This window comes from Sinocyclocheilus rhinocerous, unplaced genomic scaffold (assembly GCF_001515625.1).
Source record: "Sinocyclocheilus rhinocerous isolate Xijiao unplaced genomic scaffold, SAMN03320098_v1.1 scaffold820, whole genome shotgun sequence".
In the NCBI taxonomy this organism is placed as follows: Eukaryota; Metazoa; Chordata; class Actinopteri; order Cypriniformes; family Cyprinidae; genus Sinocyclocheilus; species Sinocyclocheilus rhinocerous.
The window spans coordinates 1,209,682-1,233,890 of record NW_015670386.1 but is presented as its reverse complement, the minus strand read 5'-3'; the positions used below and the strand labels follow the sequence as shown (position 1 = coordinate 1,233,890).

Sequence of the window (24,209 nt, the reverse complement as noted above, 5' to 3'; positions counted from 1 at the left end):
AACTGTTCTGGAACAGTGTTGTAAATACAACTTAACCACTGATTTGTAGTCGTGTCCTCTTTTGGAAGACCAAACAAAGTAGTTTCGCGTGTTAGAACGAGCCATTTTAGGTAGGCGTGGTTAACTCTTAACTTTTATAAAGAATATCTCTTTGGTTTTGAGACTTTAGTGTTTGCAACTTTACAGATCTTCTTTATGCACCAAGAGCTTGTAACACTCCAAAGAGAAAGGAAAAATTGAAATCGCATCATATGACCCCTTTAAGAATTAGCCTACATTTTATTTGATTTATGCAAGAATTGCATGCGGTGGAATATGAATTACAATTGTCTACTACAAATATAACTGTCAATCTATTTTTTTCCATTCATTACACTAGAAATTAAAAATGGCTAATATACAGAATATTAAATCATTACATGTTTTAGGCCTACTCAAAATTTCTGTTGCATGACAGCTATATGACACCTAAATTGTAAATTGTTTGAATAAAGATTAATGTTTTACATTAATAAAGGTCCATGTTTTACATTAATATTTAACACAGATTGCTATTTTTAATTATTATCTAATTTATTTTAGTGTCAAGTTACTAGAAAATAACTTTCTAGATTAGCCCTCGATTTCTCATTGGCTATAGCGATACTATAGCAGTCGATTTTATCCTCATAGTATTTTTCAGTACGTCATTCTTTAACAAAGGATTGAAAGAGTTTTAGAGAAGTTTGGAGTGAAAATGCTCTCCAGTGCTTCATTTTTTATAAAAGTAGTTTGCCTACTATTGAAAAATGTATTAACATTTTTGTAAGCAGTGCTAATTTGGCAAAATGTAGCTAATTTACGCAGTCCAGAGTAATTACAATTTTCATTAATATATATTAGATGAAAGGAAGAATTGCTTAAATATAGACCCAACAATGTGGCTAAGCGAATCAATATTTTTGAAGCTATATGACAATTATTGCAGGACAGTTATCCACACTCCCAAAGGACTTAAAATATTGCCTCTGCTGGCAATAATTTCAGTTCAAACAACTTGTAAAAGTGCATGAAGCATCCTATGACCCCTTTAATAGCAATATAGGCTGGCAGTCTATGATACATTTTTAGTTCAAATCAATGCATTATTAAAACTTTGTTTTCCAATCCCAAACATCTATCCTTCACTTATCATCTGTCTACCCATATTTCAAAATGTAAGCCTCAAGCACTCTTTTTTAGCCATGCTAGAGTCTTTACTTTACTGAAGGCACTAAGGTTACTTGTCAAGGTTATGGTTATCCACACACCCACAGCTGACCCACTGTCCGTTCACTGACCATCTGATGAATACTGCACACAAAAATGCCAAGAAATTGCAAGATCTAATGTGAGTTGTACACCAGTATTCGGAGAGTCGGTGCTAAAATTCATGGGGCCCAGGACAAAATGGTTTAAAGAGTAGGCTATACATATAAAACCTACGAAAACTGGATGATAGGCCAAATGATATTTGTTCAAACAACTTCATATATAAAACTTACCAATTCAATTTAACATAGTCACTTATAAACAAAAGACTCGGCTAGTAAGTTAATTTCCTGCCCTTTAGAGAACTTGTACATGCATGCAGTTGTTAAATGAACTTGTTTAACAGAATGAATAATCTTTATCTTTCCACTTACAGCAAGTGTTAGTAGTGTTAATAATGTAGGTTACATTACTGACCCAGTTCAGCTTTGCAAAAAGGAGCCATGAGTACAGGTACAGTTATGTGATTTCTGCATTACAGTTTCCAGACTGGCAATATCATTCTTGTTTAAGTGCCCTTTTTATTATTGATATTTTTCGTTTAATTATAAGTACAGTATAAGCATTGTGAAACGCACTATAAAATACAACGTGCTTAAACTTGTCTTAAGTTACCTCACAGAAAACAAAAGTCAGGTTCCATCGAGATTTGAACTCGGATCGCTGGATTCAGAGTCCAGAGTACTAACCATTACACCATGGAACCACGTTGTGCCACTTTTGTATTATATTGTTGAATTAATAGCTAATGTATAATAGATTAAATAAATAGTTTTCTGTGTTACTAAGGGTTTTATAAAATCACATCGTATTACAAACAACCAGCGTATAAAATCATACAGGTTAATAAAATAATTTTGTAATGTAACTGTTCTGGTTCTCCAGTCCGGATGATGGCGATAATGCGCTGTTCACGATAGGCAAACCACCACACCACATTGTATTTTCTAAGAGTTAAAGCTGGTGAGAAATGTTTTGTTGTGGAGTTCTGTTTTACACACAACAATATGCATATTTTTGCTTTGAGTTTTGCTCAGTGGTTACCATTTATAGGGAGCTCTTAGATGCTCTTCAAAACTTTGTTTATATGCGTGCACCATTGAATGATTGCTAGTAACAGTAAAGTAATGTGGTTTAATGTGATCTGGTGGAACTATTTAAATGTTTTAATGCTTCTTGAATGTAATTCCCAGACAACATTTGGAGCCAGCTGCAAACTATATTCCTGAAGACGCTGTGGACCTTTATTTGATCCCACATCAATATTAAAAATTACAAATGCCTAACCGATGTGTTGCTTATGGCTGTGGGAAGTTCAGCGGGCAAAATGTCGCAATGTTCAGATTTCCCAAAGACCCCGAGGAGTTCCGCAAATGGGAGAAGCAGGTCAAGAAGACCCGAAAGAAATGGGTCGCCAAGACGTACTCCCATCTGTGCTCTGAGCACTTCAGCAAGGACTGCTTTGATCCGAAATCTTATGCCGCTGCAAAGACGATGGGATTCAAAGGGCTGAAACTAAAGGATGGCGCTGTCCCGACGATTTTCATCCGACCACCGTGCAGTAACTGCGGAGGAAGCGGTGTCTCCTGTTCCTTTTGTACGAAGAGGAGACGCAGAGCGACCACTGAACCTCAGCAGCTCGCATCAGTGAGTGTCTCATCATGACTCTTTCTTCTTTCAGTGCAGACTCTTTGAAAAAGCCCGAGGCTTGGTATGGAGGCCCAAACCTGCAAAAAATAAATAAATATAATAATAATTGGAAAACTGCTAAAGTTTGAGGCCAGTAAGATTTCTTAAGAAATAATTCAATACTTTTATTCTGCAACGTCAGATTCAACCGATCACAAATGACATTTATAATCTAGGCCTAGGTAAATATTAGTGCTGTCAAACAATTAATCGCGATTAATCGCATCCGAAATAAAAGTTTTTGTTCACATAATATACTGTGTATATTTATGTATATATAAATACACACACACATGCATGTACATATTTAAGAAAAATATATTGTTTATATATTAAATATATTTAGATATTATATAAATTACATGAATATAAATATACACATGTAAATACATATAAATATTTTCCAAATATATTCTGTATGTGTTTGTATTTATATATACATAATAAATATACACAGAACACACACACATACTGTATTATGTAAACAAAAACTTTTATTTTGGATGTGATTAATCGTGATTAATCATTTGACAGCACTAATTATATCAAAAATATTAAGCAGCACAACTGCTATCAGCATTGATAATAATAAGATCCGTTTCTTGGGCAACAAAACATTATATTAGAATGATTTCTAAAAGATCATGTAACACTGAAAGACTGAAGTAATGACTGCTGAAAATTCTGCTTTGCCTACACAGGAATAAATCTGATTTAAAGATATATTTAAAAAAAAAACTGCTTTAAACCATTACTTTAAATTTGTAATATTTCACTGTATTTTTAATCAAACAAATGCAGCCTTGACGAGCAAAAAATAATTCCAAGCTTTTGACCGGTGGTATGTGTGTGTGTGTATATCAGCATTTTATTACTACTTTTTTAACGATTGTTTTGATTAATTAATAAATAACTTTGCTTTTCCGAAAAAGGATGAACAGGAATGGACATTTATGAATGATGGAGAAGAAGGAATATTTGATGGAGAACACCACAATCAGCAGAATTCCAGTGATGATGATGTTAATAATTCTGTGACACTTTCTTCCTGTGCAGAAAGTGATGGAATGGGTAAATTCAGGAACACTTATATTAATGAACATGCACAAATATATGTAAACCCAACTCAATTTTATGTCTCTGCAGTTACATGTGAAATGTGTGGAACCAAAGGCACCACGGAAACCTTCTTCTCCAGGTCCAAGCGCTTCTGTAGTGTGTCATGCTCGCGTTCATACTCATCCAACTCAAAGAAATCCTCAATTATTGCACGACTGCAGGTGGGAATGTGTGGCAAAGTATTTATACCCACATTTATTCAAACAGTGACTCAATTTTTGTGTGTCTATGTACTCAGGGAAGGCCACCCACTAGGAAGTCATCACACAAACTGTCTCTGAAATCACAGACTGAGGCTTCACACTCAAAAGTGAATGAGCAGCATCAGGAGAGCAGAGCATTTGGACAAGATGGTAAGAAAACACACAGATTACTCTTAAGTTTCACTACAGTGAGCTATACAAATATCTAAATGTTGATATGGTACTGTCTATGTCCAAGCTACTTTGGCTGGATTTGACTGGGGTAATTACCTTGAGAAAAGTGGCCTCCTCGCTGCTCCAGTATCCTGCTTCAGACATGTGAGTGTTTTCTATCCACTGTGGTTCTTGCAAAAATGTTCCTGTGAAAAATAAATGTGGTGAATGTTATAACAATGTGTACAACAATGTGTAAATGTCCTTCACATTATTGTTGCTATTGCATTATGATGGTCAATCCATTACTCCCCATATGACAGGTACCACTCTGCGCTCAATGGGACGACATCTATGTGAGGTTAAAAGTGGAGGTTCTCAACACTCACACAGCCTTGCCAAGTAAGGTGTACTGGATCGCCACTGTTGTGCAGCTGGCAGGTATATAACTCCATATTATTAATACTTGTAATAAAATATAAATATATTTGAAATAATTGTTAATATTTGTGTGTGTGTGTTTTGAAAAGTCTCTTATGCTTACCAAGACTGCATTTATTTGATAAATGAAAATACAGTAAAAGCAGTCACATTATGAAATATCATTGCAATTTAAAATAACCGTTTTCTATTTTATTATATTTTAAAGTGTAATTTATTCCTGTGAAGGCAAAGCTGAATTTTCAGAAATTTTCTACTTCAGTCTTGCTGATTTGGTGCTCAAGAAAAATTTCTTGTAAACAGTTGTGCCGCTTAATATTTTTGTGGAAACCATATTTTTTCCCCGAGTCTTTGGTGAATAGAAAGTTCAAAAAAATATTTGAAATCGAATGAGATTATAAATATCTTTACTGTCACTTTTTCCCAATCAGTTTAATGTGGTCTTGCTTAATAAAAGTATTACTTTATTTAAAGAAACTTACTGACCTCAAACTTAGAACATAAGTGTGTTTTATATTTATATTTTATCAAGTCATTATAATTTCCCTAAATTGAGTTTGCTGTCTGTATCGAATGAGTTAAACAGACTTGTAACAACAAATTAATATACAAAGACAATAAAGAACCAAAACTAATTAAACAAACTATCAAACTAGGCTGTCTGCACAGTGCACACAAAAACAAAAATAAAGTGGTTACACTGACTGTATGTTTATATGACAACATGTTTTTAAAGCTACACATTCACAGAGTAGTTTGTTAGGTTGTAATCAATGTTATTTTAATAAAACATTGTACATTTTTAGTGTGCAGTTAAATTTAATTATGGGTACCATTACGTGATATTGTGTGTTAATTCGATTTGTTGTGTTTCTCTCAGGCTATATGGCTCTTCTGCGTTATGAGGGTTTTGAGGATGATGACAGCCATGACCTGTGGTGTAATTTAGGCACGGCTGATGTTCATCCTATAGGCTGGTGTGCAGTGAACAGCAAGCTCCTGGTGCCCCCTCAAGGTGAGTGTTTACACCATAGGTCACCGGGTATAAATTCTATAAAAATGCTAAATCTTGATGATTTCTTTTCCTATAGAGGTCCACCAGCATATTAAAGACTGGAAATCCTACCTTATGGAGAGACTGGTTGGAGCGCACGCTCTTCCTGTTGACTTTCATGTCAAGGTGACAGCACTGGCAAATTACTATTCCATTGATACCATCTGTTTTTCTTTCATTTCTGCATAACTGTTAACCTCTGTTTCCCATCTGTCTGTGTTTCAGATGGCAGACAGTTTGAGGTGTCCGTTCAGGCAGGGGGTTCGGGTGGAGGTGGTCGATCGCTCGCAGGTGAGCCGTACTCGTTTGGCAGTGGTGGATACTGTCGTAGGAGGCCGACTCAGACTGCTGTATGAGGATGGGGGCCTGGGACCCTCGGGTGAAGTGCTCTCAGATTTCTGGTGTCACATGCAGAGTCCTCTATTACACCCTGTAGGCTGGTCTGAAAGAGTGGGCCACTCAATCAAAGAAACAGGTGAGAAGGAACAGAGTTTATTACAAAATTACAAAATGTTATTACAAACATGCAAAAAATTTGACATGAGCAAGCTGAAAAATACTGATCCCCACACATGACACACATTCGGATTTTCAAGCTGCACTAGAGAAGGCAACGAGTGTTATCACTACAGTATGTCGGAGACACGCTAGCTTTCCCAAGGCAGACGAACTTAGAGTGGTTACAATCATCCGGGTTTAAATTGCTCTCAAATTGATGTGATTTTGACGCAATATTTACACTGACTATTCGAGCCGTTCATGCCAGACTGGGGAGAGAGGTGCTGTAATAATGTAAAATATGTGAAAAATTATGTGTTTTTCGAACAACCTAGTATGAGAGCATGTTCTAGTACACCCCCAAAACAAAATCAAGACTTTGTAAAAGAGCATAATAGGACCCCTTTAATATAATTCATAATTGTCCAATAAAGATATGGTTTTATAAGAAGAATTTGTTCCCATGACATATTTGCCAACATATTTGTTGGCTTGTTTTAGTGAAATGATAGCCAGTTGTGGGAAGGGTGTAACTGAAACGAGTTAATTAATAAAACGTTGCCACAAATGAGTTAATCTTGGGTACATAATTTTGTCATGTGCAGGGCTCCGTAGAAAAAAGCAAATTTGTATTATTTATTTTTGTAAAGATTATTAGGTTACACTTTATTTTAAGGTGTCCTTGTTAAAGTGTAATTATACATTTACTTACTGAGTAATATTAATTAACTTACATGTACTTACTAAATGGTTAGGGTTAGGATTAGTGTTTGGCTTAGCGTTACTTGCATGTAATTATGTATAATTTATTGTTATTATAATAGTAAGTGCATATAACTTGTAACAAGGACACCTTCAAAATAAAGTGTTAATGATTATTATTATTTTCATGGCTCACATTAAAAAAATTACCTCGTTTTTTTCATACTTTTTTGTCACTTGTTGTTTGTCTTATGTTATTTGTAGAAAATATGCTTATTTCTCACATAGATACAAGTGTCAACATGAGTAGCCATCCAGCATTTCGCAAAGTCCTTCAAAACAGTGTGCCAGATCAGTTCAAGAAGGTTAGTGCATATACCATTTCACTAATATGTTAAACTAAAATAGTCAAAATTTATTTTTTTCTTTTTGTTAGTTTAAAAATCTTACGGCATGTAATCATTTACTATGTATAATTCCTTACTCTATGCAAACAGTTGAGGACAGTTTACATGGGAGATACGTTTTTTGAGGAAGGCATGAAACTTGAAGCAATTGATCCTCTGAACCTTGGGAACATCTGCGTCGCATCAGTCCGTAAGGTACGATACAGCCACTATTTATTACTTGAAGCGAATAATTTCAGTACCTTGTTAAAAGTATTTGCATTGACCTTGCTTATCTTATCACTCAGGTGTTGCTGGAAGGATACATCATGGTAGGCATCGACGGTGTCGAGATCGGTGATGGCTCGGACTGGTTTTGTTATCATGCCAGCTCGCATGCCATTTTACCTGTTGGATACTGCGAGAACAACAACATACCTCTTACCCTACCTCCTGGTAATGTCTTCAACTTCTAAAATCAAGATTTAAGTAAAAGAAATTGTTGAAAAATTGTTGAAATTGCCTCCTTTCTCATCAGGTTATGATCATGCCACATTCATATGGACGAAATATTTAGAAGAAACAGGAACTGTAGCTGCTCCACGAAGACTTTTCAACACAGTAAACCTTTTATTTGGATAGTTGAGCCATATACAATATGTTAATGCGTATGTGAGTTTATGTTTTAAGCTCATCTTGTGGTCCCTCCCTCATACGTCTTTCCCAGGATGATGTAGGCCATGGCTTTACCTCAGGTATGAAGCTAGAGGCAGTGGACCTCATGGAGCCGCGGTTGGTGTGTGTGGCCACTGTTAGGCGCTGCGTAGGCCGGCTTCTCCTTCTTCACTTTGATGGCTGGGAGCCTGAGTTTGATCAGTGGGTAGACTGTCAGTCTCCTGAAATTTATCCTGTGGGTTGGTGTGAAATCACTGGCTACCAGCTGCAGCCACCCATCGGCCCAGGTAAAATAATTGCAGTTTTCATAGTATTCATATATGCTGTCCAAAATTTGGTTGTTACATGTTGTATTTTGCTCTCTTGTGTAGAACCACCTCAGGGTCAAGAACGCTCACACATAAGCAAAAAGGCAAAACCTTTTATGGGAAAAAGGAGTAAGTTTAATTTTTGGTTACTTCGATGAATTGTTGACTCTTAAACGATTTAAATATTTAAAGCACATGATGGTTACATTCATCAAATTTCTCTTAACTAGTTTTATATTGTGTTGTCAGTAGCATTTCAGTCTCTTATGATTCTGTATTTTTCACTTTAGAGCGCAGATTTATAAAGAAAAACATGAGTAAATGCACATCTAAAATCCAGCCCGCACAGCCCACTGAGAATCCAGAGAAGAATCAATCACAAGAGGCATCAAACCCTTCTGTCACTCCACTTACCTCACAAATAAAGACTGAACCTGAGGAAGAAAGTATGTAGCAATCTCTTCATTCAAAAAAATGTATATTAAAAAATATATATATATATGTATATACTTCGTTCTTACATGATTTGCCTGTCTCTCTACAGTTATTTCAGTAAAAGTGAAGGTGGAGGAAATGGAAACCCCCTTATTATCCAGTGCACAAACCAAAGAAAGGGACAACCCAGAACCCTTCACAACCTTCAAACAGGAGGACTCCGTTTAACCCTACTCTGCTAATATAAAAAAATATATATAGGCAAATGTGTGAACCAGATTGTCTATTTTGTGGATTTTAGTATTAAACACAGGTAGTCTGTTTATTAACCATTAATTTTTGTTCTGAAATAACACTGGTAGTTATTTAACTCAACCAAGCTGTTAAGTGATTATATTATTGCTTTATTTTTATACAGTTCTCATTTTTTCACATTACTGAAATCTTGCGATCTTCTATTAAAATGACTTCACTTGTGTTAAGGCACTTTCTGAATTCATTTTTTGCAACAGAATTAAGCCTAAACGATCTTCAAATTCTTGGTGATTTCAAGGTATATTACCAGAAGTGAATAATTTTTTTACTGACCACTGAACTAACATTGTTCAATTAACCTGCTTGATTGTTAAAGGAATGTACTGTCTAAACAGTCATATATAAAACAAGCACCCTCAGTAATGAAAACCATTTAAAATGGGCTTCAGGTTATATTTATCTACATCAGTTACTGTGATGTAAATACAGCAGAATCACACCGACTTCCTTTTCTTCGTGGTACTTTTCTGCATTGTATTAGGCTTTGCACTTTTGCTTGGTTTGCCTTTGGCTTTGATTATCTTGATGACTTTTGGAGGACTGATGAGAGCAGATTCAGTCTTTGAGGCCTTGGTTGGTTTTGGGTGCTGAATAAGAGGAGGCTTTCCCCCTGGGCAGCTCTTAAAAACATGGACGTCTTTGACCCTTTGACCTCTGAGTTCTGGTGGGTGGCCACAGGTGGCTCTGACCTTCAGATTCACCAGCTCGATCCACCTAGTGGCAGAAGGAACAATACAAGGGTCAAAAAGAACAAGTATCCGCAATGCAATGATGGAGGTCAGTTCAAGCCACTCTATGATGAATAATCTGTAAGACCATAACAAACTCCTTTCAACCAGACCAGTAGTAACTGTTTTTTAACAGCTAAAACTCATCACAGGGAATCAAAACTTTCTCAATCTTTTAAGATAGTGTTGTACTATGAAAGCATACTTGCTGCATCCCCAATGATGCACTCTACACTTATACACTATGTACTTATGCACTCAACCGTGCAGTGTATGAATTAAATAAAGTTATTTTGTCATTTAACATCGGAGTCTGACATCCACTCGCCCTGCGCTATGTAATTTAAAGCTGCAACAGTTGAGTGCATGAAGTGTCCAACATTGCACACTTCGTTAAGTGCATCATCCAGGTATTCAAAGTGCACTTTTAGTTTTTTTGAATTTTCAGTGTGAACACACTACTCGCGCTATTTATACTACAAAACAGCATAGAATAGTGCAGTAGTATGTGAATTAGGACGCACCTACTGTAACTTGCAAAACTAAAAACTCCCATTCATTAAAACTTACTGCAAAAATTGGCCATTCATACTTCTGACATTAGTAAGATGAATGTATTTGAACACATATCAATAATGAAAAGTCAAGACAAAAGCATATTGAAGAATCTAAATCATAAGACTGGCATAATTGCATATGAAAAAACACTGTTAATATACACTACTGTTGAAAATATTTTTTTTATATTTTTAAAGAATCTGTTAGGTTTACTAAGGCTGCGTTTATATAAAAAAACTAGTAAAAACATTTATATTGTGAAATATTACAATTTAAAACAACTTTTATATATATATGTGTGTGTGTGATTTTCTTTCTGTGAAGGCAAAGCCTAATTCATAATATTTTAAAAATATTGCTGCTTTATTGTTTTGTGGAAATCATGATACACTTTTTTTAGGATGAACAGAAAGTTCAAAAGAACCAAATTTATTTGAAATTGAAATCTTCTGGAACGTAATAAATGTAATTTTTTATCAATTTAATGCATCCTTGCTGAATAAAATCATTAATTTATTTTCTTTTTTAGCGGAGTAATTTATGGGCTAATTTTCATTTTTGGGTGAACTAACCCTTTAACTAAGAATGAAAAATACGTCTAAAGCCTTTAGTATTGTTAGTTCATTTTTACTAATGTAGTCAACTAATGTTGATGAATGGAACCTTATTGTAAAGTGTTACCAGTTTTACCAAGCCCACACTTTTGAAAGGTGGTGTTCATTTTAAGAAGAAAACTCACTTGCGAAGAGGCAACAGTGGACAATCGCAGACCAGTGGATTCTCTGCCAAGTTTATGACCTCGAGTCCTGTGAGTGGCCCCAAGTCTGGCAGCTCCTCAAGTTGGTTTCCTTCAAGAAACAGACTCCTCAGACCAGACCCCAGTCCTGCTAGTGAATCTTTAGAGACCTTCAAAAGGTAAGAGATAGAAGAGAGATTTAAACGTAGTTTGGCATTCCTCTTGTAGCATTAGAAAATGTTTTATCCTTACCTTTTCTAAACCCATATGATTAAGGTAAAGATGTTTAAGTGTGGCAGCAACTGGCTGAAAAACCTCTGGTCCGATCCAGCGAATAGGGTTACGGGAGAGATTAAGCTCTGCTAGGCTGCTGGCTTTAGAAAGGGCATCACTTGGAACTTCTTTGAGTTTGTTTGTGCCTAGATGAAGAGTATCCAAGTCAGGTGCAGGATCAAAGGCCCTGGAAGCAACCGTTGTGATGGCGTTGGAAATGAGATAGAGGCCCCTCAGTTTCTCAGCGCCTGTCAGGATCCCTGCTTCTAGTTTAGCGATAGCATTATTCTCCATGTGCAGAGCCAGCAGACCAGGTAACAGCCTGAATGCTCCTTTGGGGAACTGAGTGAAACGATTCTTCTCCAGATGGAGGTAAGTGAGATGGGGCAACCCCTTGAATGCCTCGGGACTCAATGAAGTGAGGTCATTTTCTGAGAGGTAGAGGTAGACCAGACTCTTCATTCCATTGAAAGCCCCATCTTCTACCTCGTGGATCTTGCAGCGCTGCAAGTGAAGGGAAACCACTTCCGCAGTGCCTGGGAAACTGTTTGCAGGAACGTAGTGGAAATGGTTGCCACGCAAGTCCAACAAGCGTGTGTCCGGTGAAAAACCACGGGGGATCTTGGTGAGGCCTTTGTTTTCACAAGATGAGTGGTGCTTCTCAACCTATAAAATGTATGTGGGTCAATGACAATAGTGGGGGTTTTTTTGTATTACTTTATACGGTTATATTTTTTGTTCATTTTTTGCATTCAAATTTATTTTAATATTTTCTGGTTTTACCTTTGTCATTTTTGTTAGTTTTTGTTTTCTTTTTCTATTTAGTTATTTTAGTATTTCAACTTTTAAAATGAGAAATGGCTAATGGCTGAAATAAAATCATATTTTATTTAATTTAAGAAATGAAAATGGTTTTAGTTTTAGTTACTGATTATAAGTCACTTAAGAGTTCAAGATAAAGAAAACCTTTTTTGTTAAAAATAAATAAATAACATACAGATTTTTTAAAAATATGCCAGTATAATAGAAATGTGCACACAGTGTTAATGTTTATGAATTTTTTTATACTATTTTCAAAAATGTCCTGTGGTGAAAAGTAGAAAGTAATAACTTTGAATCATTATTAATCATTATTTAATTAAAAAAAGGTTATAAACACATTTTCCACGTAGAAGTTTTTTTTTATTTATTTTTTATATCTCAAATTATTAGGTTTTAGGGGAGCTGCACCACATGACATGCCTTATGAGAATGCAAATGAATATTATTTGATATCATATTAATAATAACAAAAATAATAAACTATAAAATAATAATTTATAAAATAAAATTGCTCCTCATTTGTGATGTTTTGCAGTCAAGTCAATGTAAAATAAATTAAGTGGGGGAAATGGAGTGTCACTCTATTTTTGCATCTACCCCAGTAAGTCTTCACTCACCTCACACTGACAGTTGGCTGGGCATTTGACTTTATCTGGAGGTGGGGTTGTGGGGAGTGTGGGCAGTCTGCTCAGCTCCTCCAGCTCGGCCTTCAGCATGGCCTCCTGGCTCTGACAGCGCAAATCAGCGGGCTGTACCGCCTCCAGATTCTCGCCGGACAGATGTGCAGGACCGCCACACGTACCACCCAAGCGAACACGCTCCCGCATCGCCCACTCACGCAGAGGCCGCATGTAGCAGCTGCAGTAGATGGGGTTGCCTGCCAGATTGAGGCGAGTCAGTTTGGGAGAGCCGGGGGCCATTGGCTGCAGGACGCGCAGCTGGTTATGGCTTAGGTCCAGATAAGCGAGACGAGGAGAAAGCAGGATAGCTGCGTTTGAAAAATCCTGCAGGGAGTTATGATCCAGAAAGAGGTGAGTGAGTTTGGGCATAGATACAGACTCCTCTCCAAGGTAGGTCATGGGGTTGTAGCTTAGCTCTAAGCGAGTTACTTCTGGAAGTCTGGAGAGAAAAAGATGAGTGAAAAGAAGAGTAAGAAATAATGCTATGCTTTTAAAGTAAGTTTTCAAATATTTTCTAAAACGGATTATTCTGTTATTATATTGTAGCATTTAAAATATTTGATGAACATTTATTTATTTACTGTGGAAAATAAGTAAATCGTAGCAGGTTGGCACATAGACATCTAAGTGTTAACATATTTTTCAACTATTATAATAATTATATTTTATCTTTTTTTACAGTCTATGGTACAACCCCTGGCAAAAAATATGGAATCACCACACTTAGATGTTATTTACCCAAATTTTCAACTTCATAACAAATAAAAGAATCACAGGTATCACACAAAACAATTTTTGTTTAATAATTCAACATTGTGGTTATGTGAAACATACCTCAAAAAAAAAAAAAAGATATTAAACTCTTAATTAATGAAAATTTGTTTTCCATTTCAAGTAGAGGAAAATAATATGGAATCATTCAATGTTGAGGAAAAAATTATGGAATCATCTACCAAAACACACAGTTAGTACTTTGTTGCTCCTCTTGCTTTTATGATGGCCTGAATTCTTTGGGGCATGGACTTCACTAATGAAAAACAATATTCTTCCTGAAAAGTGAAAGTGACGTGACATGTGGCCAAGTATGGTGACCCTGTGAGTGCCCTGTATTTATCCCATCCTAAGTGCACACACACAGCAGTGAACACACACACAGCAGTGAACACACACCCGGAGCAGTGGGCAGCCATTTTTTCCGACTCTCTAACCATTAGGCCACGACTTCCCCCACGACTTCTTCAAGCTGGTTCCAACTTTGTCGAATTGCGGTTGACAGATCAGATTTATTTCCTGAAAAGTGAAAGTGACGTGACATGTGGCCAAGTATGGTGACCCTGTGAGTGCTCTGCATTTATCCCATCCTAAGTGCACACACACAGCAGTGAACACACACACAGCAGTGAACACACACCCGGAGCAGTGGGCAGCCATTTTTTCCGACTCTCTAACCATTAGGCCACGATTTCCCCCACGACTTCTTCAAGCTGATTCCAACTTTGTCGAATTGCGGTTGACAGATCAGCTTTACAAGATGGAGCCTTGTCATGGACCAGTTTTTTCAAGTTCCACCATAAATTTTCAATCGGATTGAGATCCGGACTGTTTGCTGGCAATGTCATTGAGGTTATGTGCCTTTCCTAAAGAAAAGCTTTAACACTCTTTGCTGTGTGGCAAGATGCATTATCATCCTGAAAAATGACATCAACAAACTTCTTTTCTATTGATGGAATGAGGAAAAGTGTCCAAAATGTCAATGTACACTTGTGCATTGACTGTTGAAATAAGGATTGCCATTTCCCCTGGTCCTTTACCTGACATGCAACCCCATATCATAAATGAGTTGGGAAATTTGGTTGTTTTCTTCAGGCAGTCATCTTTATACGTTTCATTAGAACGGCACCAGACAAAAGTTCCAGCATCATCTCCTTGTCCAATGCAGATTCATCACTGAATATCACTTTCATCCAATCATCCACACTCCATGACTGCTTCTCTTTAGCCCACTGTAACCTTGTTTTCTTCTGTTTAGGTGTTAATGCTGGTTTTCGTTTGGCTTTTCTATATTTAAATCTCATTTGAAGTAATTTAATTCAGCCGGTTTCTTACAGTTCTGTCACACACATTGACTCCTGTTTCCGCCCATTCGTTTTACATTTGTTTCGTTGTGCATTTTCTATTTTCAAGGCAAATTGCTTTGTACACACCTTAAATCACACTATTACCGTCGTGTAGGACTTTTCACCGCATTTTGCAACAGGATACACACGGCAGTGGGTAACCATTTGACGGCAAACAAAAGAGCATGCCTGCGTCCCAATGTGATATTAGTAATTTTCAATACTATTTAAGGCAGATAGGGTGGATAGTATGCACATTGGGACGCAGGGCATGGCTTCAACAACGCCATCATCTGTTTGCACGTATAGCATGACAAATAATTATCTGCACTTGAAGCTTTCGTAAAATTAAAAATTAAACACCCAAAACTGTATATGGCACCATAACGAAGACAAACTATATATTTATACGTGAAATTCTGGAGGGGACGTAATGATGTGTGCCATTAATCGATCTATGTACTCTCTCTCTTTCGGCTTATTCCCTTTATCAGGGGTCGCCACAGCGGAGTGATCCACACAACTGATTTGGCACATGTTTTGCGCCGGATGCCCTTCCTGCCGCAACCCAGCACAGAGAGTACACTAACTCATGCAACCCCAGTGCTGGGACACACTCACTCACCCATTCACACAGACACACTCACCCACTTTTACTTTTACTAATCGATCTATGTATGTACTATAACATGTAAAACGGGAACATGAAAGGAATATTCTAAAAGCAACTCATGTATACACCTTAATCCTAATATTTTCTTATTTAGAATAAGGTAAATAATTAGATTACCGATGTCCATGTAAATGTAGTCACAGTCACACAATCATGTTCCTTCACAGAAGAAGCCAAATCACTTGTGTAATCATTGTCAGGTGTGATCGTGGTTAAATTGATGGTGGTGCAAGAGTCTTAGGACACAGCTGTGTGATTCTTTTGAATGTACAAGGCCTATCCTGCCCATTAAGTGATTGGTAACATCAGGGTTTTGTCACTGAGGCCACACCACCAATAAATTCAAAGCCTCTAGAAGTAGTCTTGAAGCACATGTTGCTCTTTGAACATGGCTGAAGAAGGAGCTAATGAGTGAGCAACGGGTTCGAATAAAGGCCCTTTTTGATGCTGGCTGAAGTTACCGCCGCATAGCCAAGGACGTGAGATGCAGTCCAAACACTGTAAAATACAATTTAGACCACCATGATGCCACCAATTCACACCAGAACCGAAAGGAGAAAGGTAGAAAAAAGAAACTTTCAGACAGACAAGTGAAGCATCTCAAAATTCTTAGTCTTAAGGACTGAAGAAAGACCTCACAAGGACTGAAGAAAGACCTCACGAGAACTGTGTGACAAGATCAACGTCGGAAACTGGGAGAAGAAGGACTTGTTGGCAGAACAGCAGCAAAGAAACCATTACTGAAAGAGAAAAATAGAGTGAAATGCTTGAAATTTGCAAAAGAACACAAGAAATGGACAAAGGAACATTGGTATAAAGCAGGGTTTCTCAAATCTTGCCCTGGGGTCCAATGCGCTGCAGAGTTTAGCTCCAACCCTGATCAAACTCACCTACCTGTGATTTTCTGATGATCCTGAAGACATTGATTAGCATGCTCAGGTGTGTTTGATTAGGGTTAGAGCTAAACTCTTCAGGAAAGTGGATCTCGTGGGCCAGATTTGAGGATCCCTGGTATAAAGTGTTGTGGACTGATGAATCCAAGAGTCCAACAGTTTGACAACAAGCGAAGAGTGAATGTTTGATGGAGAGAGGGGTAAAAAATGAGTATAAATTTTACTCATATAAAAATGAGTGTCACTTGCCAACAGTTAAACACAGAGGGGGTAGTAGTATGGTGTGGGGTGTCATTTCAGCCTCAGAAAATTGATGGCATCATGGATAAGAAAGTATACCACAACATTTTGGTGGGGCACGGAGTACCATCTGGGAGTCGTTTTATTGGGCCTGGATTTATTTTCACCATGACCATGACCCTAAACATTCCTCTAACTATTGCCAGAACTACCTGCAACAGAAGGAATCTGCTGGAACATTGAAAATGATGGACTGGCCCCCTTAAAGTCCACACCTCAACCCCATCGAGCAAATTTGGGGTGAGTTGGAAAATAAACTGGACCGATCTCTTATACATTCAAAGGAAAGCCTTTGGCTTGAGTTGCAGAAGGCATGGGATAACATTAGTGTTGAAGTTCTCAGAAAATATAGTGACACTATGCCAGAGAGGTGCGCTGCTGTAATTGCTGCAAAAGGTGGACATACCAAATATTAAAGTTAAAAGTGGACAAAAAAAAACTGTACGACTCACTTCATCTGGTATTTGTTGTGCTCAGAGCAACCATCTGCATGTTTCATGAACATTATGAAATGAAATCATGTTTTGGAGGCAAAAAGCTATAAATATTTTCCAGATCTGTCAGGTGTTCTAATAATTTTGGCCACCACTGTATTTTTACTGTTTTATCATTTACCTGCCTTTTCCAGGTCTAGAAATCAATTTTAAAATGAGGCTTCCTCATATATCTAGATTTTTCAAGACCGTAAGATTTGAACTGGTTCTTCAAAGAAAAAAGAAAATGGTTTGAAAGGTCAGTTAAAATAATTAGATATTTAATTTGGTGTTGTTGGGCTTATTTTAATGCTTGTTTGCTCTTACTTTAAACCATTTAAGTCATTTTGAGGCCCCCCTGGACTCACTGATCAAGGTTAATGTTAATTTATAAAGACTGATATTTTTATAAGTTGTTCATTGTTAGTTCATGGCATCTAAGTCAATAACTTAAACCTAGAATGTTTCTTTAAGCTCACCTTGTCATCGTCTCAGTGGGGAAAAATTGCAGCTCATTGTTATCCAGGCTCAAACGTGTAAGAGTGAAGAGGCCAGCAAATGCTTCTGTTGCCAGATAATTGAGAGAATTGTGACTGAGACGTAGCCATTTGATGTTCTGCAAACCCTGAAATGCCATGTTAGGTATGTACACCAATTGGTTGTGTGTGAGTGAGAGGAGGTTGAGAAGGCCAAGCTGTGAAAAAGCTCCAGGCTGGATCTCCTCCACTCTGTTTCGGTCAATAATTAGCTGCTTCAGCGATGAAAGCCCATCAAATGACTCCTAGTGTGTTAGGAGAGAAAATTATGAGATGCATGCAAAGACTGTCCAGAATTACAACTATGAAGACCAATCCATTGTGTCTTGCTTGCGTTACCTGGTACAGGATCTCAATCTTGTTGTTGGCCAGGTTGAGTAAGACCAGCCGGCCAAGTCTGCGGAAAGCCCCTTCCCGCACCCTTCGGATGTTGCTGTTCTGCAGCGATAGGTGGGTGAGGTAAGGGGTGTGTGTGAACGCCCCTGTAGGAAGCTCCTGCATGTCATTTCCTCTCAGGTCGAGTTTCACTGTTATCTTGAAGATATACAGAGGGCAGCATAAAAGCAATGCAAATATTACATAATTTTATAGAAATTCTGTAAAAAATAAGGCCATAGTGATCAGGGTGGTGCACAGATTACCTCATCAATGGTAGGCGGCACCTCAGTGAGATTCTTGTTGACACAAGCAACCGTGAGCTGGATGTTGTCACAGATGCAGAACTTTGGGCATTTGCCCGACTGCACAGTATGGAACTTCAGGGCAAGTAACATTATAACCGACAACGTGGGAAGGCTAAACATTTTGGTCTTTCTGTGTAAAACAAAATGTATAACACCAAGTAACAACTTAATTTACCTTATTCAGGTTACTTTGTAAGGGGGGGAAAATCAGCAAGCTTAATTAAAACTATGCCAGTTTAGTTTGCCATCGCTGCAAGATTTGAGGATTTAGAGTGTTGAGCTCTGCTGGTATGTTTGAACTGGCTGGATTGAAGGCATTCACATAATTTATGGTTGAATGCAACTGCTTCACTGTCTCAAAACTGAATGTCAAAACAGGCACTTCAGGAGCAGACTCCAATGTGAAATCTGACAATTAAATCCTCTTATAATAGCTATATTTCTACATTTATTCATCCAAACTAAAAAAAAAATTGGTGTAAACAAGTTATGACAATAACACTGGGATACAGTACAAGTGTCAGCTTTATAATAAAGATAGATCTAACCAAATAGGTGAGCTGTGGGTATTTTGGAAAGGGCAAGTTGTTTAAAATGTTATGAATTCGATTAAATCAATTATTGATCAGATTCGTTGTCCAGAACAATGTTCTGGCATTTATGTAAAGTCTGCCAATTCAATAACGGCCTTGTTTTGGTTTTTACATTTAGGTGAAAACCTTTTAATACAGTTTGATGGCAGATTGTCAGTGTGACTGTATGCCCTGCTGTTGAGTATGAAGAGTTTATTTTATAATTTGTGAAACATGCTTCAGCCGTTAGACTCAGCATTTGAAGCCACAACTCATTAAATTTACAATATTTAAAATTTTTAAAGGAATAACACATTCAATAACTTACTCTAAAAATGCAATAAAAATCTTCAAATGTTCCTTACCTTATCTGTAGGGACTCTCTCACGGTCTTCATAAACAAAAACGCGCATAAACACGCTCCGTCATAAACAAAATACTTACAAAATAAAATTTCGAACAAATGCGGAGAAAATAATTACATAAAAAGAGTTTTAAAACTCTACTTCTTACGGATCAGCGAAACCGAAGCAGCCGAAAAAATGATTTTCCAACTGCGAAATATGTTGGTTGAGTCCCATGAGACTTCAGACCACGGCTCTGCAGCACACAAAGACGCGCACTGTTCTCAGTCTCTCATAAATAAACCACCGGAGGAGAGAAGGCTCCCTCCAAGTGGTTCAACACCTATATTCTTTTCAGAGTCAAGACACTGAGAAAATCGCCCGACAGGCTTGCTGGACCGCTCAAGGCTCAGTGAACTTGGGGCATTTGTGTCACTCAGCTGGTTGGTGAAAGCGCATTGGAGTGAGAGCTGAACTACAGGACTTTATAACTGCATGCAACGGCTTTAAATTTGAAAATGGTGAATATTACACTGAAACACAGACAACACGATTTTTCTCCCAAGAAAAGAAAACTGTTTAATATCAACAAAATGGAATGTTGCAAATATGACAATATTCAGTGCATACCAGTTCTAGTATTAAATATACTAATGTCCCAAAAAAAAATTCCACTTCGCTTTCACTGCCTTCTTCATTTCAATCCAAAGACTTTAAGATGTTTATACTACTTGATTTTGGTTTTAATTGCACCACCAGTATCTCACAATATGGCACATCTAATAAAAGGCATGAGAGTGAACATGCTCCGAGGCTCCATGTCAATGTGACAGTTTAAGTATTGACAATTGTTTAGAAATATCAGTTATAACATTACAATCATTTAAGGTTTAAGCGATAATTAAGTCCTAATTATCATCCAATGCCTTTTCCCCCCATTTTCCCTTTCCATGTATAAAAATAGAAGCAATATTTCTAAAAAGAGATGAAAGAACACAACACTCTTATTCAAAGCTAACTGTCCACAGTTGATCTGTAAGGAAATGCAGTTCATTGTCATGAGGCACTAGTCATCACTGTACTTTGCCAACCTTTGCAGTCTGAGATCTGCATGCCAAAATGGATCCAGAATTGACTGAACTTAGATAAAACTAGATCAATAGTTTACAAAGTGTCATGTATCCTGTCAAGGTTTTTTTTTTTTTTTTTGACCCGTATTAAGAAATTTCAGTGGCTCTATAATGGGGTGTTTAAGAATTAAGCAGTGGTCCTTTTCACCAACGTGGTCTTGAGAGCATCTCTGGCATTGCAGCAGGATTCTAAGACTTTGCCATTTCTGGAAAACAAACAAATACATATATGTAATGTCTTAAGATCATTAAAGTACACAGAAAAAAGGTACAAAACTGTCACTAGGGTGGTAACCTTTTCCAAAGGTACTGTACTGATATGTACCATTTTAAGTACTAACATTTACCATTAAGGGGTAAAAGAGGTACAAAGATGTATCTTTTAGCTATTGTACCTTAAAAGGGTCCTATTATGATTTTCACTTTTTTAATTTTAGTCAGTGTGTAGTGTGTATGTTTGGGCCAGAAATTCGAATGGTTGGGGGGTGGGGAGGGGCGAGGTTGTGGTTAGAACACTTGGTTGAGTGAGTGCATCAGACGAGATGACGAAGAAGTGCTGCTGCAGAGTTAGTGCATCAGAGAAAACAAAGAAGAAGAGCTGCTGTGCTGTAGCGTCATTTTCGGCATGTCTAGAACAATTCTTACAAGTATAACATAATAAGCCAAGGCTGGGGAGAAAGGTATTTTAATAATGTAAATTATGTGAAAAATAATGTGTTTTTCGAACCACCAAGCATGAGAGCATGTTCTAGTACACCCCCAAAACAAAATCAAGACTGTAAAAGAGCATAATAGGACCCCTTTAAGGTAATACCCTAAAGTAGCAGTGATACTGTAGCTTTCTACCTTTTATTTTGAGTGCATAGGTGGTCAGGAAAATGCAATAAAACTAGATATACATTATATTTTGAACAAACTAACCGTGACACAAATTCTTGCAGAACTCCAGCCTGATCTTCTGGGAAAAACTCTTGTGCAGCTGCGCGCTCCAAAGCAAGCAAGTGTCCAGGCAGTACAGCTACCTTCTTTATCTTCTTATCTTCACTCTGGAAAAGCAAACAGCAGTAATAAACAACACTGACAAAACGGGGGGAAATGAAAGACAAACCGAACTGAGCATCACATCGAGTATAGTACCTTTAAAAGTCCCAGGTTCACTATCAGTGAGCAGATAAAACTATAAGATTGAGAGTAGGAGTTGGAAAAGGCTTTCCTCAACAGGGCATCTGGCCAAGAAGATGAACAGCTGATTAGTCACACAGGTTTGGAACAACATGAGGGTGAGTAAGTGGAGACAATTTTCATTTTGGGGTGAACTGCCCCTTTAAATGTTTAATTGTATGGTATTAAGTCATACCAGTGCTCTCAAATATAGCTTGCTTTACTTCTGGTTCGTCTTTGTATACTGATGAAATCTTGAGAAAAACTTCTGACACCTTACTAGCATCTGAGACGTCAACCTAAAAAAAAAAAGAGGAAATGATTTCATGGGGTTGGAGAACAAGTTAAACCATCCTGATGTACAGCTGAACCTTATGAATCAACACTGTACCTGCTGCTCAATGAGCTGGATCCTTTTGGCTCCAAGGGAGATCAGTTTCTCAGCTGATGGGGAGATGAGGAAGGACGTGAGCTCAGAACCACAGTGAGGATCCTCCTGTGGCGAGAGGACAATGCAGGTAAACTCCAAATTGTTCATCTGATGTAAAATAGAAACACATCAGGTTTAGCAGTCCATTCAGGCATGCAGATGTTTGCTAGGATCACCTTTTCTTCAATGACATCTTTTGTTCCATTGACACCATTTTCCTCTGTATCCTCTTCATCTTCCTTCTCTTCTTCATCTTCCTCCTCCTCATCATCATCTTCAGGCTCTCCTTCATCATCACTGCATTAAGCGCATCTTTCATTAGTCTAATTGTAAAAGTATTTCAAATACAGGAAAATATGAATTTGCCTTCAATTTATTTATACAAGAAACAACCAATAAAACCCAGATAAATACCTGAGCGAGCCCAGCAGATCTTCCATGTTCACGCTCTCCATCACTTCCCTGAGAGCCTCACAGCCTTCCTCTCCAAAGCAATTTCCTAAACATGCAACCAGAAAAAATTACAACAGAATAACAACTTTGACACCAAATTGAATTCAACAGAACAGAAACACTACAGTGTGTGCATAATTATTAGGCAAGTTGATATTCTGATAATTTTTTTTCCAAGCACATTTGACCAATTCCAAACCACATCAATCTTAATAACTACTATTCATTTTGTATTTAATCATTTATAAGTGATATATAATTGTCCACGAAGGCTGGAAGTGAAAAACTCCTTATATTCTGGTGTGCAGAATTATTAGGCAGGTTTTCTTTTACATATAAAATGAGCCAAAAAAGAGACTTAACTCAGACTGAAAGTAAAAAATTATTAAATGCCCATGAGAAGGATGCAATACTAGAATTTGCAAAGTTAAGGCATGACCATTGGACAGCGAAATGCACATTGGGTCAGAAAAAACAGGTGGAGAAAAAAAAAAAGACATGTTAACTGCAAAAGAATTAAGGTGAAGAATTTGGTGTGAAAAGAGTTCATTTTTAGTCCATCTCTGCAAGACGGACTTTTCAGGAAAGAAGATGGACTAAAAATGAACTCCCAAAACTTACTGCCAGATTCTTGAAGACAAATTCTTGAAAGAGTAGTACAAGTGGATGTGATGCTGGTCCTTCAAAATCAGTCTTCATGTATTTCACAACACTTCAGCATGTTATTCTTATTAAATGAGGGTCATTTTCTAGGATTTTTTACCAAAGCAAAGTCTCTGAGAACCGAAAACATTGCACTTTTGGAGACTCCAGGTAGGTTGCAGTTCTGGAAAATGGTGGCACTGGAGACTAAATGGTTCCTGATGGTTTCACACCTAAATCTTCACATTCATTCTTAAAGGGATAGTTCACCCAAAAATTAAAATTTGATGTTTATCTGCTTACCCCCAGGGCATCCAAGATGTAGGTGACTTTGTTTCTTCAGTAGAACACAAACGAAGATTTTTAATTCAAACCGTTGCAGTCTGTCAGTCATATAATGGAAGTGAATGGGAATCACGGTTTTGAGAGTAAAAACAAAAACACACAAACAAAGCCAAATTAAACGCTGCGGCTCGTGACGATACATTGATGTGTAAAGACATGAAACGATCGGTCTGTGCAAGAAACTGAACAGTATTTAAATCGTTTTTTACCTCTGATGAACTGCAATGCACTGCAATGTATGAACTGTCTGAACTGTCCTGAGCGCGTCCTGATCTTCTTCTTCTTCTTACTTTGGTTTTGTTTCTGTTTGTTTTTTTGACTCTCAAAACCGTGATTCCCATTCAATTCCATTATAAGACTGACAGACTGCAACGGTTTGAGTTAAAAATCTT

At 37.4% G+C, this 24,209-nt stretch overlaps 3 protein-coding genes and 1 non-coding gene across 7 annotated transcripts in view; 1 reads left to right on the top strand and 3 right to left on the bottom strand.

The window, feature by feature from the left end:
• Positions 1–1,924: 1,924 nt before the first annotated feature.
• Positions 1,925–1,996, bottom strand: trnaq-cug (transfer RNA glutamine (anticodon CUG)). The gene has a single exon. It is a non-coding gene; the product is annotated as a tRNA-Gln (tRNA).
• Positions 1,997–2,184: 188 nt separating this feature from the next.
• l3mbtl2 (L3MBTL histone methyl-lysine binding protein 2) lies at positions 2,185–9,348 on the top strand. Of its 2 annotated transcripts, XM_016546138.1 has the most exons (18): positions 2,185–2,253; positions 2,484–2,937; positions 3,912–4,050; positions 4,126–4,259; positions 4,337–4,451; positions 4,540–4,619; positions 4,778–4,895; positions 5,776–5,910; positions 5,987–6,075; positions 6,175–6,424; positions 7,438–7,514; positions 7,647–7,751; positions 7,844–7,991; positions 8,074–8,156; positions 8,263–8,497; positions 8,582–8,647; positions 8,809–8,964; positions 9,063–9,348. In XM_016546138.1, exons 2-18 carry the CDS (start codon positions 2,569–2,571, stop codon positions 9,179–9,181), a joined length of 2,418 nt encoding a protein of 805 aa, XP_016401624.1. In that variant the 5' UTR covers positions 2,185–2,253; positions 2,484–2,568; the 3' UTR covers positions 9,182–9,348. The 2 variants fall into 2 exon arrangements, with proteins under 2 accessions (XP_016401624.1, XP_016401625.1); XM_016546139.1 differs by lacking the exon at positions 2,185–2,253 and having other exon boundaries at positions 2,269–2,937.
• Positions 9,349–9,361: 13 nt separating this feature from the next.
• chadlb (chondroadherin-like b) lies at positions 9,362–19,915 on the bottom strand. The gene is made up of 8 exons (XM_016546140.1): positions 19,678–19,915; positions 18,699–18,870; positions 18,397–18,591; positions 18,001–18,302; positions 13,003–13,504; positions 11,543–12,229; positions 11,294–11,460; positions 9,362–9,982 (listed from the first exon to the last, which is right to left on the bottom strand). Exons 1-8 carry the CDS (start codon positions 19,707–19,709, stop codon positions 9,703–9,705), a joined length of 2,337 nt encoding a protein of 778 aa, XP_016401626.1. The 5' UTR covers positions 19,710–19,915; the 3' UTR covers positions 9,362–9,702.
• A 410-nt stretch (positions 19,916–20,325) lies between these two features.
• rangap1b (Ran GTPase activating protein 1b) overlaps positions 20,326–24,209 on the bottom strand; it is an 8,350-nt gene continuing 4,466 nt past the window's right edge. For 2 of the 3 annotated variants that reach the window (XM_016546161.1, XM_016546162.1), the window contains exons 10-16: positions 22,792–22,876; positions 22,554–22,674; positions 22,339–22,485; positions 22,144–22,246; positions 21,924–22,012; positions 21,708–21,832; positions 20,326–20,992 (exon numbers count right to left, since the gene is read on the bottom strand). In XM_016546161.1, the coding sequence (XP_016401647.1) occupies positions 20,914–20,992; positions 21,708–21,832; positions 21,924–22,012; positions 22,144–22,246; positions 22,339–22,485; positions 22,554–22,674; positions 22,792–22,876 (749 nt within the window). In that variant the 3' untranslated portion in view covers positions 20,326–20,913. The remainder of the gene's footprint in view (positions 20,993–21,707; positions 21,833–21,923; positions 22,013–22,143; positions 22,247–22,338; positions 22,486–22,553; positions 22,675–22,791; positions 22,877–24,209) is intronic. The other variant, XM_016546163.1, reaches the window with a different exon arrangement.

Coding starts and splice junctions, on each gene's coding strand:
- l3mbtl2 (XM_016546138.1), top strand. CDS start 2,569: ATGCCTAACCGATGTGTTGCTTATGGCTGTGGGAAGTTCAGCGGGCAA. Junction 2,938..3,911: donor AACCTCAGCAGCTCGCATCA/GTGAGTGTCTCA, acceptor TTTCCGAAAAAG/GATGAACAGGAATGGACATT. Junction 8,157..8,262: donor CACGAAGACTTTTCAACACA/GTAAACCTTTTA, acceptor CGTCTTTCCCAG/GATGATGTAGGCCATGGCTT.
- chadlb (XM_016546140.1), bottom strand. CDS start 19,709: ATGAAGACCGTGAGAGAGTCCCTACAGATAAG. Junction 13,505..18,000: donor CCCACTGAGACGATGACAAG/GTGAGCTTAAAG, acceptor TTTTCTCTCCAG/ACTTCCAGAAGTAACTCGCT. Junction 11,461..11,542: donor ATCATATGGGTTTAGAAAAG/GTAAGGATAAAA, acceptor TACCTTTTGAAG/GTCTCTAAAGATTCACTAGC.